The sequence below is a fragment of the Dipodomys ordii genome, unplaced genomic scaffold (assembly GCF_000151885.1).
Source record: "Dipodomys ordii isolate 6190 unplaced genomic scaffold, Dord_2.0 Scaffold48, whole genome shotgun sequence".
Classification (NCBI taxonomy): domain Eukaryota; kingdom Metazoa; phylum Chordata; class Mammalia; order Rodentia; family Heteromyidae; genus Dipodomys; species Dipodomys ordii.
In genome coordinates, this window is record NW_012267264.1 from 5,534,984 (window position 1) to 5,556,312 (window position 21,329).

The window sequence follows — 21,329 nt, forward strand, 5'->3', positions numbered from 1 at the left end:
GTATGCGTGTATGTGTGTGTGTATGTGTGCCAGTTCTAGGATTTGAACTCAGGGCCTGAGCACTGTCCCTGAGCTTTTGTGTTCAAGGCCAGTGTTTTACCACTTTGAGCCACAGTGCCCTTTCAATGTTTTTGGTAGTTAATTGGAGATGAGTCTCATGGACTTTCCTGCTCAGGCTGGGGTTTGAACTGTGATCCTCAGATCTCAGCCTCCTGAAAAGCTAGGAATTATAGGCATGAACCACCGGCACCCAGCTGAGGCATAATTCTTAATGAATGACTTATTACAGAAAAATTATAAAGTTCTGAAGGTTTTTCAAGTTCAAGCAGTTAACTGAGATCGTTTCTACGATATAGGAGTCTCTAAATTCTCTGTTCTTAATCATTGATCTCCTTAGACTTGCTTGGTGATTTAATTGTTGATTTCTAAAAGTCAGAGAATGAGTTTTGCAGGAGACACAGTTTCCAACAAAGCACACCCCCCTCTTTGGTTTATGGCACCCAGACAGGTGAGTGGGAGACACTAGAGTTGAAGAAACTATTGTTCCAAGGTGGCCTACTCTAGTCTAAGGGTTTCAAGTGAGACACAGACTTTTTCAAAGAGACGCAGGAACAGCCTAAGCCACAACACTCATATTGAAGTGGTCTGGTTTTTTCCAAAGCAAAAAGAGCACTTAAGCAGTTTGTAAGTTCTGTCTGTTCATCCTGTTATGCTCTGTGCCCTCTTTATCCAGACCAAGACTGCATTTATAAAAGTTAGTGTAGGGTTTCTGAGAACTTTTCCTCTTACCACTCAGAATGAAATTTCTCCTTAAAAGTTACTGTGTGGCACTGTAACCTCCTAGGGAGAACAAGGGTGGTTCAAATACAAAGCCATTATTTCAACAATGCTCTCAGCCCACCTGCGTGGCCTTGTTGAATCAAACAAGAACGCACAATGCCATTCAATTCTGCAGTGACATCCAAGAGGCACTCATGGGAACTCACCTGGAATTGCTTCTCCAGCTTTGTTTTGCCTGTTGGTGCTGGGATGAGGAGTGCATTAACATAGGCATGAATATGATTGTCTGGCACCTCCGTTTCTTTACTGAGGATGGCTTCAACCAGTGTATCATGGATGAAGACGTATTGTTCCTGTTGAAGCAACACAATAGGAACCAAACTCCTTATGCATATCTAGCTACAAAATTAGAACCTTCTGTTGACAGACACAAAGTTGCTTAACCAAATTGTTGATGGGAGAATCCACAAAAGAATAATTAGTAGGCCTGGTAAGGAGTTAGACAGATGAAAGGAGACAGCCAAAAGAAGAAAGAACCTCATTTCTCTTTTCTTTATGTATCCTATAATGGCTCCTTGGATAGGAGGCAGGAAGATTTGCAGAGACAAAGCAATATCCTTTGCTTTCTCATCAAAGGTGACTCTTCTGTCTTTCTCATGAGGACTTCCCTGACCCCAGAATTCTGATGGATGTACCCTTCTGGCTTTGCAAACTCTTCTGCTAGCTTGTCATGTATAATTGAGCTCATTTTAATCTAGTTTTAAGTTTTCATAATTCTTATATATTTCACATATGGTCTTATCTGACTAGGAAATTATTTCCTTGATGGAAGTTTGGTTTCATTTGCTTTCTCAGTTGTCTTGACTATATGCTTCTGATGGTTTAAGCAGTCATCTGTAGATTTCAATTTCCATTTATTTTTATTTAAATAGTGAAATAAAATACAGAAATGCAGACTCTGGGGCTAGGAAGGTACCTCAGTGGTAGAGTGCTTGCCTCGCATGCATGAGGCCCTGGGTTCGATTCCTCAGCACCACATAAGCAGAAAAAGCCAGAAGTGGTGCTATGGCTCAAGTGGTAGAGCACTACCCTTGAGCTGAAGAGCTGAGGGCCAGCACCCAGGCCCAGAGTTCAGAAACAAGAAAAAGAAAAAGAAATGCAGACTGTGTGTGATAAAACTATAGAAGGCTAAAAAATTTGAGTATAATTCATGCTTTGTAAATAAAAACGTCCAAATCCATTGTTCTGCTCTCTGTAGGCACCACTTGAGATTTTTGCTAGCAAGGATGTGTGCTGACTGTTCCCTGACTGTCATTAGTGACATTCGGAAAAAAATCCTTCATCTGGTCACAAACAGACACATTTTTGCTGACCCTTGCATGCCGTATGTTCAGCTACTCATTGTTACAGGTTGAATTGTGGATCCCTAAAAAATATGTTGTAACTCTTATGCCCCAGTACCTTCTGTATAGTCTTGGTTGTGAGTAGGTTCTTTGTGTCAGACCCTACTAACAGGAAAGACCTAGCTGACAAGAGGCCAATTGGCACAAGGTAGTGACGAGTGTACTGACAAGAAGTGAGAAATTTGGAAACGGAGGAAAGAAAGACATGACAAATGAAGCAGAGACTAGGGTGATGCTTCAGAGCCAAAGAAAGCATGGAGCTCCAAAGTGCTGGAAAAGTCAAGAAGATAACCACTCCTACAAGCGTGTAAAGAAGCACAGCCCTACCAATTCCTTGTTTTGAGACTTAAGACCCCAGAACTAGTTGTGAGAAAATAAGTTTGTCATTTAAAACAACCCAGTTTGTAGTATGGGTATCCTAGGAGACTAACATAATTCCATAGCTCAGATCCATAAAGACACACTTAAAAAATAATACCTCAGTTTGCACCAAATAATTTCTTTGTGACCGAATATGCTTTAAGAAGCCAAATATGTTGACAGTTCCTTCATGTTGAATTTGTTGCAACATACTGTCTAGCACAATATAAGTGCCTGTTCTTCCAACACCAGCGCTGAGCAGAGAGAGAGAGAGAGGGAAGAGAGACTTCAGTGAATGTCAATTGCACAATAAATTTGGAAATAGGTCACTATTGGCTGCCATGATAATAAAATAAGTCACTAAGTCAATGAACCATACAATTATAGATTTAGCTATCTAAAATTGCAAATAATTTAGTTCTTAAGCAAAATGCTTTAAGTAACAAATTTTTCCTGTCTAATTTCATGTTGATTCATGAAAGTAGTTCTATAAAACAAACAAACAAACAAACAGAAACAAAACTCCATCTTGAAGTGGCTTCATTGATGCATCTTGGCAAATATTTGTGGAAGAAGTGATGTTAATTCTGTATAGTTGTCTTCAGGAAATAGCATAGATGGGCATTCTTCTGCATTTATGGTATCAAACCACACTATTCACATGATTAAACAAACAAAAACAGACAAAGCCAAGAAAACAAAACTCAGAAAAGTATTACTAAGCAGCACAGACAAAAACATATGACACTAAATCTTGGAAACTATAACTCAATAACATATGAAAAGCATAGTACTTCCTGACTGAGTTGGTTTTCTCTCAGAAACATAAAAGTTAAAAATTCTTTTAAGTTGATTACTGCCATTCTTTATACTAAAGAGGAAAAATAAAATGATCATCTTTTTTTTTGCTTTAGGCCAAATTACAAAACAAATCTGTGCAAGATTTTTAAACATTTCAACAATTATATTTATTATATGCTGAAAATATATTGGGTCATAGCAAAAAAGACACTTAATCCAAGGGAAAGGGATACATCAGTCTCACAAAGTTAGGAAAAGGGGAGGTTTCTAGGTCTGTATTACCAGATATGTTAGTAAAGGTTTGCACATTAATGGGAAGAAGAATTTGATAGTGCTTTCACTTGAAAATACAACTTCAGCGAGACTGGGAGGAATAAAACCGAACTTCAGTCATTTCTAAAGGGCCATTATCTGCTGACATCTTCAAAGCCTCTGTTCCAGGGACAGAATTCATACACAGGGATTCTTTTCAAATGTCTGACAAGAAGGAAGTACTACAGGGGGAAATTAGCACCTGCTCTGCACAATAGCCCAGTTTTCTCCATTTGCTAACAAATAATTCCTGACCTTCACAGCTATCTTTTATGTCTTTGGCATCTTCTGGTTTTCTTCAGTTTATTAGGCTAACAGATGACAAACAAAATCTCAAGATGAGTCTCTCAAATTTTTGAGAGAAACTCCCTGAGGTAATTAGAATGTATCAGATGAGCTGGATATTAAAAGAAACACTTGCTTCTGTACAAATACAAGGTCTGAGAAATGGGCAATGTCATTCTTTCTGATGGAGGCATAGAATTCCATTGTGTATATATACCACATTTTCTTGATCCATTCATCTACTGAGGGGCAGGTGGATCCATTGAAACAATGAGATGTACAAGACGTTATGTAGAAAAACGAACTTTACAACTTTGGAGGGAGTGGGGGGGCGGTGGGGGGAGAGATGGGAGGGCAGGGATGGTAAGGAAAAGCAAAAGGGGAGGCAACAATGCTTGATAAGAAATGTACTCATTACCTTGCTCATGTAATTGTAATTCCTCTGTACGATATTTTCACAATAAAAAAACTTATTGATTAAAAAAACAAATACAAGTTCTGCTTTGACAAAAGGCATGCAAATAGAAATGAACTTGATATTGGGGGGGTCATAAAACTTGGCATAAAGTGAATATGAACTGTTGTCATTTAAACAAAAATATTAGATAAAACATTTGCTGTATTTTTCTCTTGCTCTCTAATACCATTATTACTATTTTTCAAGCCATTCTTGAAAATTATAATTCTTGAGTAAAATTGAATTGATAACACAGTCAATACAGTAATACAGTAGAAAGAATGTAGGAAACAAAAAAAGAAATTTTAGCCCTACAATGTTTAAAAACAAGTTCAAGTTATGCTGTCAAATTCCTCCCAATATATGTGCTTTGGTTTATCTAAAATAAACCTGGCATAACAGAATAACTCTACAACTGAGCAACTCCTAGGAACAAGGCTGTGTCTCAATCATTTTTACTCCATGGCATTACATGTTGTAATAAATCTTTAGGAACACCCATGTTCCACCTGCTTTACACAATTAATATGTTGAAATCCAATTCAGGAATCAACCAGAATAATCAGCATCATAACAACACCTGCTGCTCTGAAATATTCCACAATCAAAGAAAATCCTGCTTTACCATTCTCATTTGCTAGTGATCAATATTTATGAAAACAGACATGCAATTTGACACTCTCCCCCCGCCCATCTTATAAATCATTTCCATTTGGCCAAATGTTGTTCCATTGATTTCCATTTTTGTTCACATCAGCAGTTCTGTAAGTTTAGCAGCACATCTCTGAAACGCACCTGCAGTGAACGACGACAGGCCCCACAGCGTGGCGCTTGGCGTGGGCCGCTTTTCTCACGAAGGTCAGCACTGGCAGTGAGTACTCTGGCACTCCCATGTCAGGCCACTGGGTGTAGTGATACTGTATGACCACACGCCCACTGGGTCTTCCTTTCTGGGAGCCCTGGAAGAGTTTAAACAGCTTATCATCACAGTAACACACATACACACACTTTCACACAGCTCTAACGCATCTGTTCAGCATCCATACCTTGATGTTGCCTAATAAAACAAACAAAAACACAGTGTCAATTTTATGTGCCCACCTGGCTAAGTCATGGTGGCCATTTGTTTGTTCAAATGCTAAACGTATCAGATGTAGTGAGGATATTTTCTTAAAAGCTGTGGATAATGTTTGAATCAGTAGGCTTTGAAGAAAGCAAATTGTTTTCCATCAGGTGTATGGTGCTTATCCAATTAGGTGAGGCTGTAAGAGCAAGACTGAGTCTTCTAGAAGAAGGAATTCTCCTCAAGAATGCAGCACAAAAACAATTCTTGAGTGAATTTTTTTTTTGGGTCCGGTCATGGGGCCTGAACTCTGTGCCTGGGTGCTGTCCCTCAGCTCTTCAGCTCAAGGCTAGTGCTCTACCACTTGAGCCACAGTGCCACTTCCGGCTTTTTTTTTCTGCTTATGTGGTGCTGAGGAATTGAACCCAGGGCCTCATGCATGCAAGGCAAGCGCTCTACCACTGAGCTACCTTCCCAGCCCTCTTGTGTGAAGTTTTTGGCCTGCTATCATGATGAATTTGGATTTTTGACTGTACCCTCAATTCTCACCTAAATTTCAGGGTGTCAGTATGTCTTACAGAATTCAGACATGCTAATCTCTCAAATCTTGTGAGTCAATCATTAATAAAAAAGCCCAAACTATCCACCATTCCATTGATCTTTCTATCTATCGTATTTTTCCTTTTTCTCTTCTAATGCTGACAGGATTTCTCATTCTTTTAAAAAGCTAAAGCTACACAGTAATATAGTATATATACTACATAGTATATATATTATACTTTGTTTATCCATTAACCTGTTGATTGGATATATCCATCATTGGTCGGCTCACCTTTTTGAACTTTGTATTTCTGAGGGTAAAATTTCTCACAGTATAATAGGCAAGCACTTGAACACTCTTCTGACTGACTAGAAAGTTCCCATACTCTTCACTACCATCGGTAGGCCAGTACTGGTCACATTTTCTCTGCAAGAAAGAAAACAAAGGTGTTAGTTCCATATTTAAAATACTCGATACAAAAGTTATCCCTGAAATCCATGATAGTTCCATATTTAAGATGCTCAATACAAAAGTTATCCCTGAAATCTGAAACAGTGACTGGAATGGACTCTCACACTTCTGAATATTATCTCTCCTTTCTAGGTGGCTGCAAGTTAGTTGAAAAAGAGAGCACAAATAAAAGCATAACCCAAAGAACCTTGAGATGGTCTAGTCCTAGCTTCCCTCTTTCATACAAGGAAAATGAGACGAAATGCTCCAAGTAGCTACAGAGCCAGCACCTAAATCCAGGTCTCAGGAATTAAAATGCATTTCATTCTTCATTGTTTTTCAATGGGTTCCTCTACTTTTCCAAAGTGTGATGAATGTACTAAAGAAGAAGCACATAGTTTGGTTCCTGGTAGAACTATTTGACCTACAATACTCGGAGTTTCCCTGTAGCTCTCATACTTAGTATAAGAAGTCCTGATTACAGTTCACAACTTTCCCTGCTCTCTAATGATGGCTGTATTGAAACCAATTGAAAGAAAATCTAACTAAGGCTGTTGGACATTTGACATCACAGAAGTCCCACATACCCTTCCTTTCTCCACAAGGTTGGTTATCATGACTATAACTTCCACATTATGCTCCCAAATCATTCTCCAGAAGTCTTCAGCTGTGGATTTCAGGGGACCCTGGGCAGCTATGTAAGCCTTTGGTCTGTTGTAGCCCTGCAGAAGCAAATAGCAAATACTTCTTATTATCTTCATTAAATACCAATACTTAAAATGCATTATTTTTAAAATTTCAATGTCAGCACCCCCTTGCTTCTATGACAGAAAGCTATAAAAATAAACTTGCAAAGCTGAAGAAAATTGATAAAACTCACAAAGAAAACAATTCTTCCTTAACGGTAATTTAAAAAAATAGAATATATAGTAGACACATAGTTCTCTGAGTTTTTTCCATTTACTAATGCTGTAAGTCGGGCCCTTAATTTCAAGCAGTGGACTCTTTATCTACAGTAGGAAAGAAACGTCTAGAGCTGTGTCCTCTTTCCTTGATGGCACTAGGCAGGGCTGAGCATTAATAGCTTTCACTTACTGAGCACTCATTGTTGGATGAGATGCTTTACAAACACTAACCTAATCCTCCAGCTAGGTGCATACTCCCTATTTGGAGATGAGGATACTGAAGCTCTGAGCCGTCTAGTGATTTTCAAGGTCCCACTGTTCCCCGTGGCAGATGTCTTATTCAAAACCAGCCACACCACCAAGGCCTACATTCATTTTGGCATATGTATTACTTTATGTGAAAACATGAGGTAACTATTCATAATAAACCTGATTTATAAAGATAAAGTCATTTGCATGTAGCATTCACATCATAGCTGTCTTAAACATTATTTGCTGCTGATTTGTGTTTCATATCACACAGGTACATATACAGCCTCATAACAGAATAAATTTAGGATCTGATAAAGTGTCCATAAACATTCAAATGAAACATGCTTACATCAACATAATTGGCATTGATGTAATCAGTCAGTTTTCCATCCTTTTCAGCAAGTTGGGCAAGCTTAACCCTGCTATGATCATCTAGAATAAAAAAAAGTATGTTTTACTAAGATATAGACTATTTCTCTTCTTGATAAAGGTCATCTGTATCTGTATAATCATATATTTCATGCACTTAAAATCAACACAAAATCACTCACTTGAAAAGGCTATCATGATGATCAAAGTAATAAAGATAAAGAGCAAAAATTTCTGCTCTTCAGAAATTTTCCAATACAGTATTTAAGATTAGATGAAGGTCATATACCTAGAAAATCACATCCAGGTATTAAGTTGTAGTTCTATGGGGGAATATGATGACAGAAAGTGCCTTGGTGTGAGATATCCACAAAAGTTTTCAGAGTTTGGAATCTGAAGTTGACAACTTGTCTGGGTTTTTAAAATGATACTAAAGGCTGTGAAGAGTAAAGAGCCATTCAACAAGAAAGAAAAGTGATGGGAGCCCCCAAAGGGTACAGAAGAATGAAAACACACATGGTCTGCACAGGAGGCTGCTGGAGGAAGAAGACATGGCAGAAGGAGGACCCTTATGAATTTCTGTGAAGAGTTACGACAAACAGCTCTTAAAAGGGAAATGTCCCGAAGAAAAACCCTCATAAAGAGACACAAAGGACAGATGTCCATAGGTGGATTTGGCAATGTCAATCAAACTAGAAATAAGGATTTTAAGATTAGCTTCTGTTTTACAGAAACAATATTTACTTGCAGAAGATATATAATGAGAAAGGGGTTACTAGAAGGAAACATCCTTCCTTCCTTCTTTCCAAGGATGAGGAAATGAATCCACACCAACTCATGTCAAGCCACAGGAATAAGTCTCTTAATGTATTCTGATACATTAAAAGATTTCTGATAATTACATGGCACATTGGTACCAGGTACTTACAAAGAAACAGACTCATAACAATTGGAAGGTAGGCCTGAATGCTAGGCTGACCTATTTTTAAATTTCGATTCTAACATATTTAGAACTTCTGGTGTTGCTTTACTTCATCTCTTGAAGAGAATAGGATAATTAAAAATAAAGAAGAAGAGTGCCATTCTGCAGGCTTTTTGAATAGAATAGATCCAGAATTTAGACAGCCTTTCTGGGAACATGTGGTCATGTGAAGCTAGGTTACATTGAATACAAGGGGAAGGGCATGGATACTTTTTATGGATGAAGGAGAGGAGCATGAAGATAGATTTTGAGAGATGTAGGGAAATATTAAACAATAACAAGAAAACAAGTGTAGACATGAAGTGCTGTAAGAAGATGAAAAATACGATGATTTCATAGAAAATTTGCAAACACAATCACACTAGTGAGAAGCCACATAGTTTTCGTTGAGGAAGAAGAGAACAGCTAAGAAAACAAAAGGGAGAAGGAATAGAAAGAGAGACTTGAATAAATCCTTTACAAGACTCCAGGAGAAACGCTAAGAAAGGGAGAAGTAAGTTGACATAGGAAGGGAAAAAAGACGTTTAAAAACATTTTTATTTGGTCAGTAAACTGACATAGAACTAAGTAACCATTTTATGAAAATAGGACCATGGAACAGAAATAATGATAGAAACTACAAGAAAAGGAGTAACAATGCTTGATAGGAAATGGACTCATTACCTTGCTCATGTAACTGTAACCTCTCTGTATATTATCTTACAATAAAAAATATATATTAAGAAAAAAAAAGAAATGGTGGATAGCTCATCACAGCTAAAGAGAGGATGGGATTGAAATCGGAGTTTGGAAAGGTGACATGGATTGAGATGCATTATACTTACAAAATGACATGTTGAATTGTAGGCTTTTGTGTAACTACTTTAAGGTAATAAAATATCAGTGAAACTGGAGTAGGTTGAGTAAAGGATAAACTTACAGGCAACAATATTGACGTATCGGTTCTTATGCTTGTTATCTGGGTGGTTTGAGCTGTCGGCTGTGATACCTAAGTCAACAGTACAGCTCTGTACTTCCTGTAAAAAAAATTGTATTGGTCCCCTTTTAATACATATTATTTCAAACCAAGTGTCTTAAAATATAATAAGGAGGATAAAACAAAAAAGTCTATCAAAATTATTTTTTTACATGTTACAACTAGTTCTTGGCTAAAAGAAAATGCAGTGAAATAATGCCTTACCTGGTAAAACTCTTTCAGTGTCTAATGAGGGGAATGAATGCCAAAAAAGTAAAGAAATCAAATTCCACAGCACACGACAAATGAGAAAAAAAAGCGTTCATATTAGGTTTACAATGGAAAACTATGATCATGCAATAAATACAATTGTCACATACTAACAAAACAATGTTTCAAACAGCTGCATGCACATTGAAATGTCTAACAACCTAGGACCTAAAATTATGTAAAAGAAGAAAACAACACTTTAAAAAGGGGACATGAATATAATATGATGAATTTTTAAACAGATGAGAATTAAGTATTTACAACTCAATTTTGTTGCAATAATTGCTTTTGCTAATACACAGTGAGATTTTATTTGTAAAATATAAACTATGGATCAGTGATACTGTTTCTGGCTCTTTATTTTTGAAATTATTTTAAAGAGTAAATAGTCTTCTTTATTAGATGGCTTGAAACAAATTTAACTTGGTAAATGCATTAACATTTTCCTGAAGGTTTTGAAATCATATGTACAATGTCATTTTGAAACAAAATTTAGCCTTATTTTCTATATAGCTAATTAATCGAGCTCTCTTATTTAAATTTCAGTGGATGCATAAAAATTATCTCTGTGAACTTCTAATAAAATGAATTCAGGTGATTTTCAGAGATGTTTCCTATCTAAATATACTAGCTTGAAATTTATAATTAACTAGTGTTAAAATAATGAAAGTTTTATGCCTCCTGAGAAAAAAATATAACCTAAATATGAATCAGAGTCATTAAAACTTTTAAGGCTCCTTTGCAATAAGTCATTCTGAACAATTAAAATTTATATATTGAACCACTTAAAAGATGTAGACTCATTAGTGATTAAGCTAATTATTAAATTAATGATAGTTTTCTTAAATCAGACTATAAGTTGAAGGAAAATGGAAGTAAGAAAAAAACCTTCGATTAAAAATGAGAGGTTTTTTTTCATTAATTTCATTATTGCAGACTTTTTTTTTTTTTGGTCGTGGGGTCTGAACTCATGCATGTGAGGCAAGCACTCTACCACTGAGCCCCCATCTCAGCCCCACTGCAGACTTATAATATTCAAAATGACTTTGCAGTTGTGAAAACAGTGATCAGCCTATAGGTACATGCTGACACCAATTTGATTATAATTTTCTTTTTAAAAAATTACTACTTGGATCTTTCTTTCTTTTGCATTTAGGAACTAATGTTTGTCATTGATGCATTATTCCTACTGTGACCACAGTTTTGCTGGATGTGAACCTGAGACTTTTCTACCAATTAACATCGTATATAAATTTAAACTCTCACTGACATCAGTATGAGACAACACTACACCCCTGTCATCTCTAGATTATGATAAAAGACTCTAATATTTTAAATATATGAATCTTCATATTACATCACAATTCATATTTATCCCTTTTGATGTCTTAAAGCTTCCTAATCTATGGGGGTTCCTTTCCCTACCCATGTTTTGATTGATGTGTCAGCTGGAAAGTGATTGCTGGGCGCCATGAGGAATACAGATCAGCAGAAAGTGGCCCCTGTGCCCTGAGATCAAGATCAGAGTCTGATCCTGATCACAAAGTCTGCAGATTATTTGGAATCAGAGAGAGATGGAGAGAGAGAGAAACAGCAGCAGCAGCAGCAGCAGCAGCAACAACAACAACAAAGCATTGCTACAGTGTGATGCTTTCTAGACAGGTGGCCGAAGGGTTGTCTGACAATTGGCTGATAAGAAGAATAATGGAGAAAGGGCAGGAGATTTAAAATTTCAGCAATGACTTTGAGTTGCAACTCTTCTGTATATCAGTTGTTAATTAATTTGTTTGAATTTTAATTTCATTGATCATATAAATAGAAATAATAGCAAAGAGCTCCTAGAATTAAGAGAAGGTTGGCTATAAAGGCACTTAGTTAATGACATGTTAGCTGTGCTCAGAAATGGTAGCTTCCCCCTCCCACCCCCACCCCCATGATTGTTATTGCTAATTTTGGGCTCTTGACCCTAGCTATTATTTTTCAGTATTTTATTTATTCTTAAGTAGTACCTACAAGTTACCATTCAGCAAAGTAGTTTATGAGTACAATGCCTATTGATCAATGACCTTTCAACATTCTCACCCATCCTTCCCAACTCACTCCTTCTATCAGGTTTCTTAATTTTGTTGGAAATCCATTGAATTTTGCCTACATTCTCCCCCATCCATTCTCTTCATTCATTTGGTTGGCTATGATAAATTTGCAGTAAATTTCTCTACCCCTTCTAAGAGTATTCAATAGAGTATTTAATACCACTAAAAGCTATCTCCCCGGTTAAGAAAGTTCAAATGTTCCTTAGAAATGCAGTTTTTTTGACAAGAGGATGTGATTTTTTTTGCCTAAAAAGTTACTTAAATTCTTTTGTGTTTACATCAGTGTCATACTTACAATTAAGGAGTTTAGCTGAAAATCATGAAGTTTAGTGGTTTAGTACAACTTATTTATTTTAGAAAATGACAAGTGTTATCAGGTCAGTGTTACATTTCATTTTTTTTAAAGGACAGGATATTTGCACTTAAGGGGAAAGAATTAACATTTTTATTTTTGGTTCTTCTACTTGTACAAATTCACTTTGGGCTAGAAAATTAGAAAAACAATTTTCTAAATTAATACAGTAACTGTAACACAATCATCTAGACATATATTACATAACTAATATTTTCCCTAGAAAGAAAGTACTTTTGTCTTTAAATCAAGAAATGGCTTATTACTGAATCTCTTCCACTTATAACTGGCTACATTATTTAAAACATACATATTGAAATCATACCTCAAATTCTTCAGTAAACCCATTACTTGCATGTAAGTCTGCAACATGCTTTGGAAAGTGTTTTATTGGTATTGATCCAATATCATCTAAGTGAATAAAAAGTGGCGTTAGAAAAAATAATAGAAATAAATGTCTTTCCTTTACAAGCAGAGGTCAAAATTCAAGTACTGTTCTTATGCCAACTAAATATCAGCATCCAATTGTTAAGCAACAATGGCCAGTTTTTTTGTGTATTTGTTATCAGTCCCATCCTACATTTTATAAATCTGATTTGATAAAGAATCTCTTTTCTGACATAATGACTTGTATATCTCATTGTTGCAATGGGTCCACCTGTATCACTATTTAAACGATTTGTTTTCCCCTTCCCCTCCACAAATTATACCGACATCAAATACAGTGAAAGCAGGGGTTATACCGTGGGGGAGGGGCATACAAAGCAACAAAGAAATAATCTTATAAATGTGTTAGAAACAACCGCATGAAAGAAAAAAAAACATTTGAATACATATCTTAGGGTTCATTTCCCTGTCGGGGAGGCGGGGGGGAGGATGGGAAGGGATGGGAAAGGGAAACAAAGAAGGAGACTACAATGCTTGATAAGAAATGTACTCATTATTTTGCCCATGTAATTGTAACCCCTCTGTACAGTATTTTCACAATAATAAAAAAAAAAGAATCTCTTTTCTGTATAAGTAGGGATGGTAATGTCAGCCTGCAGGCTATAAAAATCATTTGGGCTGGCCTTGCCAAAACAGCCACAAGCATGATTTGAAATGTGATAAATCTAGAACTTTTTTTTTCAAAGCAGAATTTAATGTTTATGACCGTAAACAATGTTATCAATAGCCAAATGACTACCAACAAAACAATGGTTCTCCATCCCAGTGAGAAAATAATTTATTTTCAGTGTTAATTTATAGATACAACCAAAATCTCATTTCTTACTCATGCATCCTCCTTCACCATGAACAATTGTGTTTAACATGAACAGAGATGGCATGTAAATTCTCAGGAAAAAGACATGCCGAAATAGTCTATTAATTTTGCTGCCATGTAATTTTGACTTTATACAATTGTACAGACTTTATGTCTTACAGTGAAGTAGTCAGATGTTTACATTTGAAAATACTGTTTTTCCTTTTCTCTATAAATAGTGGAAAAATATTTATATGCAGAATGTTCACTAAGAATGATGTCAACAAACCTTTGGGACCTCTTCATCTATAAAATTTCAAAAATTCTAACATGAAAATATGCTATATAAACAGAGTCATGAGATCTGTTGACCAATTGTGAGTAAACTATTTATTTTAACTAGTCCAGTAATTTTTTCCCTTTTTCTTTTCCTGGAAAGACTTTCTGAAATTAAACATAAAACTAGTTTACAGTATGCAATTTCACAAGTGTTTTCTCTGACAAGGAAACATCAAGCACATTTCACTAGACACAGTTATTTACATCAACAGATGTTCAGCATTTAGGCCATCTAAGAATTTTAAGCTTCAGTTACTAAGAAATTTGTTGATTGAAAAAAATTAGAATCCATCTGTTCTCTCTTAGGTGAGTGGACCTGAATACTAAAATTGAATTAGCTAGTCAACCTTAAGAAACAGTAGAAAAAGGTATAATTCTACCTTCACACTCACAGAAAAACATTGCCTATTTATATATTTTTAAGAAATATATATTTATATATTTAGTCATATATACTTATATATTTATATATACTTATGAAAACAGCACTTATATGTCACAAATAAATCATTAGTTCTAATACATGTCCTTCAAAAGTATTGATACCATCCTGCACAGCCAGCTTTTCACAAGCAGGTAAGTTTTTAGCCACTGTTGGTATTTTAGTAATTCCTTTGTGTTAATTGGTCTGCAAGTAAGTGAGACTATTTTCTGATTTTTCCAAGCAAGGTACATTTTCAGGTGATAAAAAGTGCATCTTTGAGAGTGGAATGAGTGGAAGGAGAGGCTCTGGACAACTCTTCTTATAAAGAGGGATTCTGGACTTTCAGAACAAGGACCTGATTTTAAGTTATAGACCCTATGAATTGTTCATAATAAGCTCTGTCAATACTTGGCTAATATTAAGAGTTGATTTGCATTCCTAGGTTGATGGCATATATAAAAGAGATGTTTGCAAAGAAAGCAAAATTTAACTGATAATTGAAAGCTATCAATCTCAACTTCCAAAAACATTAATAAAAATCAGACTTTACTAAAATAAATGTACAATGCATTTATGTTATTTATTTACTTTTGGCAATCCTGGGGTTTGAACTCCCAATATCAGGCAGGTGATTCACCACTTGAGCTATGCCTCTAGCCCAGTATATGGCATTTTAATGTAAACTAGAAGACATTATGACAGTGGTTGTCAAAGACTTGGAGTTGATGAAAGAAGAAAAATAGCAAAAAACAAATTCATGGATTTATAAAGCATAAAATTGTTTAAAAAGTTATCAACTTGGTATAACATAAATGTATAATATATGAGTATACATAAAATATGAAGAAAGGGTTTTTTTGTATTTTTGGCCATGAAATATTTTAGAAGATAATATAATGTAGAATATGAGACTCCTGTGGTAATTTTTTTATCACATCAAACAGTTAAAAAAGAGAGACTCCTCCCAGTTTACTTGTTTGATGACTCCCAAAGCCTTATCTCATTCTCTATCCTCCAGTATTTTTTCCACAGTTTACAATTTTTGGATAACTTCTGATTCCTTTTTTTAATTCTGAGATGTCATAAAATGGCAAATAGGTATAGTCAATAATAATTTATACAGAGAATTCTAGGGTCAATGCTCAATCAGAATGACTCTAATTATTCATTATTGTTGCCTAGTAAAATGCCGATAAAGTATCCAGTAGTTTCCCAGAGACCCAACTGTTCCATGTAAATATTTATGCAAACAAACATAATTTGTGTGTATGTTAATTTTTTTGGTACATCACTCTCACCACCATTTTATACCTTATTCCTACTTTAGTTAACCATAAATAAAAGAATTAAAAAAGAAGCTAAGTTTTAATTTTAGTTTTGTTACTTCTCCCTATCCACATGTGTTGCATTGATTTGTTCTGACTTGTGTTGCTTAGGGTTCTGTTCTAGTAATGGAAATAAGTGGAAGCCAGCACTAATTTAAAATGTTATTTCTTTCTATAACTGTTTGCTTTTAACATATTATAAGTGAACAATTACAGATTTTTCCCTGTCTTCTGTATGCTTAGAAATGTTTAAAATGAGTAAGAATGGGCTATAAATCCAGGTACCTAAAACATTATGAAATAAACATTACAAAACACAAAGATTTTTCTAATTAATAGTATAGCAGTATTCACCATTAACGATAAAACAAACCTTCTGCATTGTACATTACTAGATACTCTTGGTCACATGTTAAACCATTACCTGAAATTGGAAAGACAGGTGTTGGTGGTGTAGATATTACTCGAGGGGACGTATTATCCTCTAAATAAAAATGTGCTGTCTGGAAGCATTTTCTGGAATGAAAAGGAAGCAACTTGAATTACTCATTGCATAGATACTAAGATGATATATGAGCTTTTCAAAAATTATGAGGGAAATAGCCAGATTAAAACAAAAGTGACCGTATCCCCAGAAGAGTGGTCTACATCAATTTTGACAAAACACGAGATACTAAAGAATGTTATGGTCCGTATGTTTAGCTCACTGTTATGAACCAGATGCAGAACAGCAATCAGCCATCAGACAGTGGTACCACACCTCCCTCCTCAGTGAGATGCTTTCCTCTAGTACTATATGCCAAAGTGTCTTGCCTCCTTTTACAGTACCACAGTTGAAAAGGATAGCCACAGCTCCCTCACACAGTGACTGTGGCTTTTAATGGCATAATCAGCTACTAGTAAAGGCAAGAAGCTATGACTATGTAGAAGTTGAATGACTCCATGATAGCTACAGTGGTAGCATCGCGTTGAGGAAAGCTCTCTATTACATGATAATGCGGCAGTGACAGAACTTATGTGTGAAGATAATGAACAGACAATGCCAGGGTTGATTTTATTTCCAACAGATGCCAGCACTGTTGATGGGCATTTTAAAAATGAATATATTTGGAACCAGTGACAATTATGACCTACAGTGGCACCTGAATCTATTTTTCATTCTGATAATAAGAGTAACATCTGGTAAGTGTACAATACAAACTATTGAGAAGAGCAAAGAACCAACTGCTGCTATAAAGTAATACATGCCTCCTTCATTTAAGAAATCTGGATAATTAAAACTGTTAATGACCCTCTTTGATGTGAGATGTTTAATTTATTTAAAGTGGTTAAGTTTAAGCAAAAATACCAGAGTGAAAATGCCAATCTCACTTGCTTCAAGTTATTCATCCAACTGACTTATAAGTTATTTATCCTAATAAGTTATTCTTCCTAGTAACATAATATTTATTCTTCTGGATATTTTTCCATTTGAGATTTTTTCCTTGGATAGAATTATTGAATGGCTTCCCACTGCCACTGCAGTGCTTTTCCATTATTGTAGCAAGAGATTTAAGATCTTTCATGACTTAGCCCCCTCCAGTTTCTGTGACTCCATCCCTTATGACTCTTTATCCAGCAGGCTCCAGCCCAACCAATTCTCTCTTACTCCCTTGAAGAATTTCTTTGTAGACCATCCCAGGACCTTGGTTTTTGCTACTTCCTGTGCCCACCTGCTTCCTGCCTCTGGTTGTTACACAAGCCCAAATCTACTTCCTCTGAGTCCCTGAGACCATGCTAGCTGAAAGTGTCAGTCCATCTCTAAAAGTCATCATCCTTTGCTGCTTCGTTTTTGTGGCATATATCAAGATATGAACACAATGTTGAAAATGAACTTTACAACTTCGGGGGAGGAGGGATGGAGTTAGGGAGGTGGAGAGGGGAGGGGTGGTAGGGGAAAAACAAAGGAGGAGGTAACATTTTCGATAGGAAATGTACTCATTACCTTACGCATGTAACTGTAACCCCTCTGTACAGTATTCTTACAATAAAAATTGCATACAAAAAAAGAAAGAAATGAGAAAAAAAGATATGAAATACAGGTGTTTCTCTATTTATGATGGGTTATGTCTTGAAACTCATACTAAGCTGACACTATCATAAGCTGAAATGCATTCAGTACACCCCTAACCAGATTAACAACACAGTGCACCCTTATGGCTCAACCCCACTGCCCACCATTCTGTTAGGAAAGTATTATACTACAGACTATAAGCCTAGAATAAGATTAACATTCCCAAATCAGAGTATGGTTTCAACTAAATGTGTATTGCTTTTGCCATATGGCAAAATAAAAAAAAAAGGAAAGGAAACTAAAATAGTGAGAACCCTCTGTATTATTGTTAGGTATTTATCTGTTTGACATGTTTATAGTTGGTCTCCCTCATAGGAATAAGGGAGACCAACAATCTAAAGTACTTTGTCCTAATCATTGTCATGTTGGTTGTCAGGGCTGTCATGCCCAAAAGCTTTGTTCAAGGAAGGAACTGTAGTTTGTTTGTATAACTTGCTCATAATATATTTAATGTAACAAACAAGGTAATATTCCTAAACAACAAAGCTCATGACAAAAAACAACTCTCTGATGTGAAAGTCTAGCCTTTATAATCAAACCTGGGAGAAGAAAGAACACTATAATATTTTCCAGACAGGAAATGCAGTGTAGGGGAAAGACAAGTGGAATGAGCTGAAGCAAAGTCAAAGGCATGCGGAGTTAAGTTCATATCCTAAGAAGTGGAGAAGATGGCAGCCTGAATAGGAAAGGGCAAAATGAGAACCACATGTCTCATGATTACAACAAAACATCCAACGGAATGTCCACATAAACAGAACTGAAACAGATCATTCAGAAACAATAAAGCCAGCTCAACTTATCTGTTCATCCATGCTTAACATGGATAAGGAAATAATGATAAGGATTTGGCACATGATCGTAACATCACAGAAGAAAAGTCCTGCTGACAGCTCTAAAATGTCATCACCAAGGAAGTGAAAATTTCTTTTAGTGAATCTTAAAAGTTGTACTATGAAATGGCATACGGGACTTAGTGCGCTTCATAGCTATGGTAAGAATGTCCTTATTAACATGGTGACATATAGTTAAGGTTCAGTGACAAGGAGCTCACTTTTCAATGTCATTTATAGTTGCTCTTTATTAGCTTCTTCCACTAAATCAAAATGCATTCCTTTCTGAAGCACTTAAATATGGGATACAAAGAGTGAGATTCTTGGTTCTGTTGGTATTTATCTCCCTTTTCTATTCACTTACTGGTTCTAGTTTCAAAGTTCATAGTTTTTTTTTTAAGATGATAGGATGTATGATTTGCTAGTAACTAAATGTTTTGTTGTTGTTGTTGGTCATGGAGCTTGACCTCAGGGCCTGGGTGCTGTCTCTGAGCTTTTTTTTGCTCAAAGCTAATGCTCTACCACCTTTGACCCTCTGCTCTGGCTCCATTTCTGGTTTTCTCGTGGTTAAAAGGAGATGCAAATCTCATGGACTTTCTTGCCTGGACTAGCTTTGAACCAGAATCTCAAATCTCAGCCTTCTGAGTAGCTAGATTATAGCCGTGAGCCATTAGTGCCCTTCTAAATTCTTCTTACCACTCTCCAGTATCTAGACAGGGTAAGCTGTGCTTAATGCGTTTTAATCTTTTCCTTTAAATTTGTGCTCCAGTTGTATGAACACATGGTAGATAGTTGAGTCTGCCTTGTTCTCTCCTTAGTATCTCTCCTCTCTGCTTTAAACATGTCACTCCTTTTGACCTGACTCATCAATATGTCATGAAAATACATACTTCTCTCCTTCAAAACATCTGAGAGGCACCTTCACTGTGAAAAATTTTCTTGTTCCCTAAGCAGACACTAAACATTCCAGTTTCTCTGTTTCCATTGCACAAAACCTAAACTTTCATTTATACCTTTATAAAGACAATTCCGAAAAATACACCTAATCAATCCAAAAGTGATTTTGATTTTCAGATCTTATTCTTGTTTATTTCATTAAAATGCAACTCAGTGGTAAACTTCTTGTCTATTATGGGAAAGTGTTAATTGATTATTAGGATAATTACCTTGTAATACAGTTATTTTATGCCTATATCTTTATCACATCTTTTTAAAAAGACTTTAAAAGGCTTTATCTTTCCAGAGTCTTAATACAGTATCAATAATATAATAAATACCCAATTCTCCTTGAATTTGGTGGATTTCTAGCAACAAATAAATCCCACCAACAATATGATCTTAGTGGAATCCTAGATTATTTTCCCTACCTATGCCTGCTTTAAATGAACTTAAAATATAAACACATTTTGAAGGAAGAGATGGGACAGATGGATGGATAGAGAGATTGATGGATTAAGGATATACCAATAACTCAGAGAATGGGAAGAAGGCAGCATCTGGAAGGATATAAAAGTTTATATATTGTGAAGTTCATTCATTGTAAATAGGTAAATATCAACTCAACCTGCTTCAACAATGTCATGAAATCTTTGTTAGCTTTACAAATGATTTCACATGGCATTGTTACATGGAATTAATTTCCCAAAATATTCTTATCAATCATACTCAAAATCTTGTAAGTGGGAACAATTAAAATTAAATGGCTTAATTTGTGGGTGAAAACCATCATTAATGCTTAGGTATATTGTACAGGGCCATCTTACATGGCAAATTCCTTTCTCCTTAAAAGGCAGTATAGTCCCAGAAAGGCTCCATTCTGGTTAGTAGCTACTTCCAAAGACCCATGAACTTGAATTTAAGCTATGAATTTAAATTCATAGCTGGATGCTAGTGGAGCACACCAGTAATCCTAGCTCAGGAGACTGAGATCTGAGGATCGTGGTTTGAAGCCAGCCCAGGCCGGAAAGTCTATGAGACTCTTACCTCCAATAAACTACTCAGAAGAAGATGGAAATGGTGCTGTGGCTAGAGTGCTAGCCTTGAGCATAAAGAGGCTCAGGGACAGTGCCCAGGCTCTGAGTTCAAGCCTCAGGACTGGGAGAATAAAATTAAATTAAAAATTAAAAAAGAGAGAATTCATATTTTTTAACACTTCACCTAGCAAAACCAACTGCATCCATGGAAATTTCTTTTTTATAATTCTTTTAATGATGTGGTATATTTTGCTGAATATCACTTTGGAATGTTTTAATGTCTTAAGTTTTAAAAGTGATCAAAACATTCGTTTTGTTCCCTTAAAAATAACTACTTGAAAATCTTCCCTGATGAAGTTATTTTGTCTCTTAGGAACTTATGGCTCAGCTCATGTAAATTAAACCTTAAAACATCTGGAAAACAATTTCAAGGCACATTATTTATTGTATGA

General features: G+C 35.7%; 1 protein-coding gene across 1 annotated transcript in view; it reads right to left on the minus strand.

Moving 5' to 3' along the window:
• Ptprz1 (protein tyrosine phosphatase, receptor-type, Z polypeptide 1) overlaps window positions 1–21,329 on the minus strand; it is a gene marked incomplete at its 5' end in the record, with an annotated part of 112,976 nt that overhangs the window by 12,405 nt on the left and 79,242 nt on the right. The window contains 10 exons of the mRNA XM_013019952.1: window positions 987–1,133; window positions 2,662–2,797; window positions 5,194–5,357; window positions 6,294–6,428; window positions 7,040–7,174; window positions 7,959–8,041; window positions 9,880–9,976; window positions 10,141–10,161; window positions 12,956–13,041; window positions 16,386–16,477. Coding sequence (XP_012875406.1) covers window positions 987–1,133; window positions 2,662–2,797; window positions 5,194–5,357; window positions 6,294–6,428; window positions 7,040–7,174; window positions 7,959–8,041; window positions 9,880–9,976; window positions 10,141–10,161; window positions 12,956–13,041; window positions 16,386–16,477 — 1,096 coding nt within the window. The remainder of the gene's footprint in view (window positions 1–986; window positions 1,134–2,661; window positions 2,798–5,193; window positions 5,358–6,293; window positions 6,429–7,039; window positions 7,175–7,958; window positions 8,042–9,879; window positions 9,977–10,140; window positions 10,162–12,955; window positions 13,042–16,385; window positions 16,478–21,329) is intronic.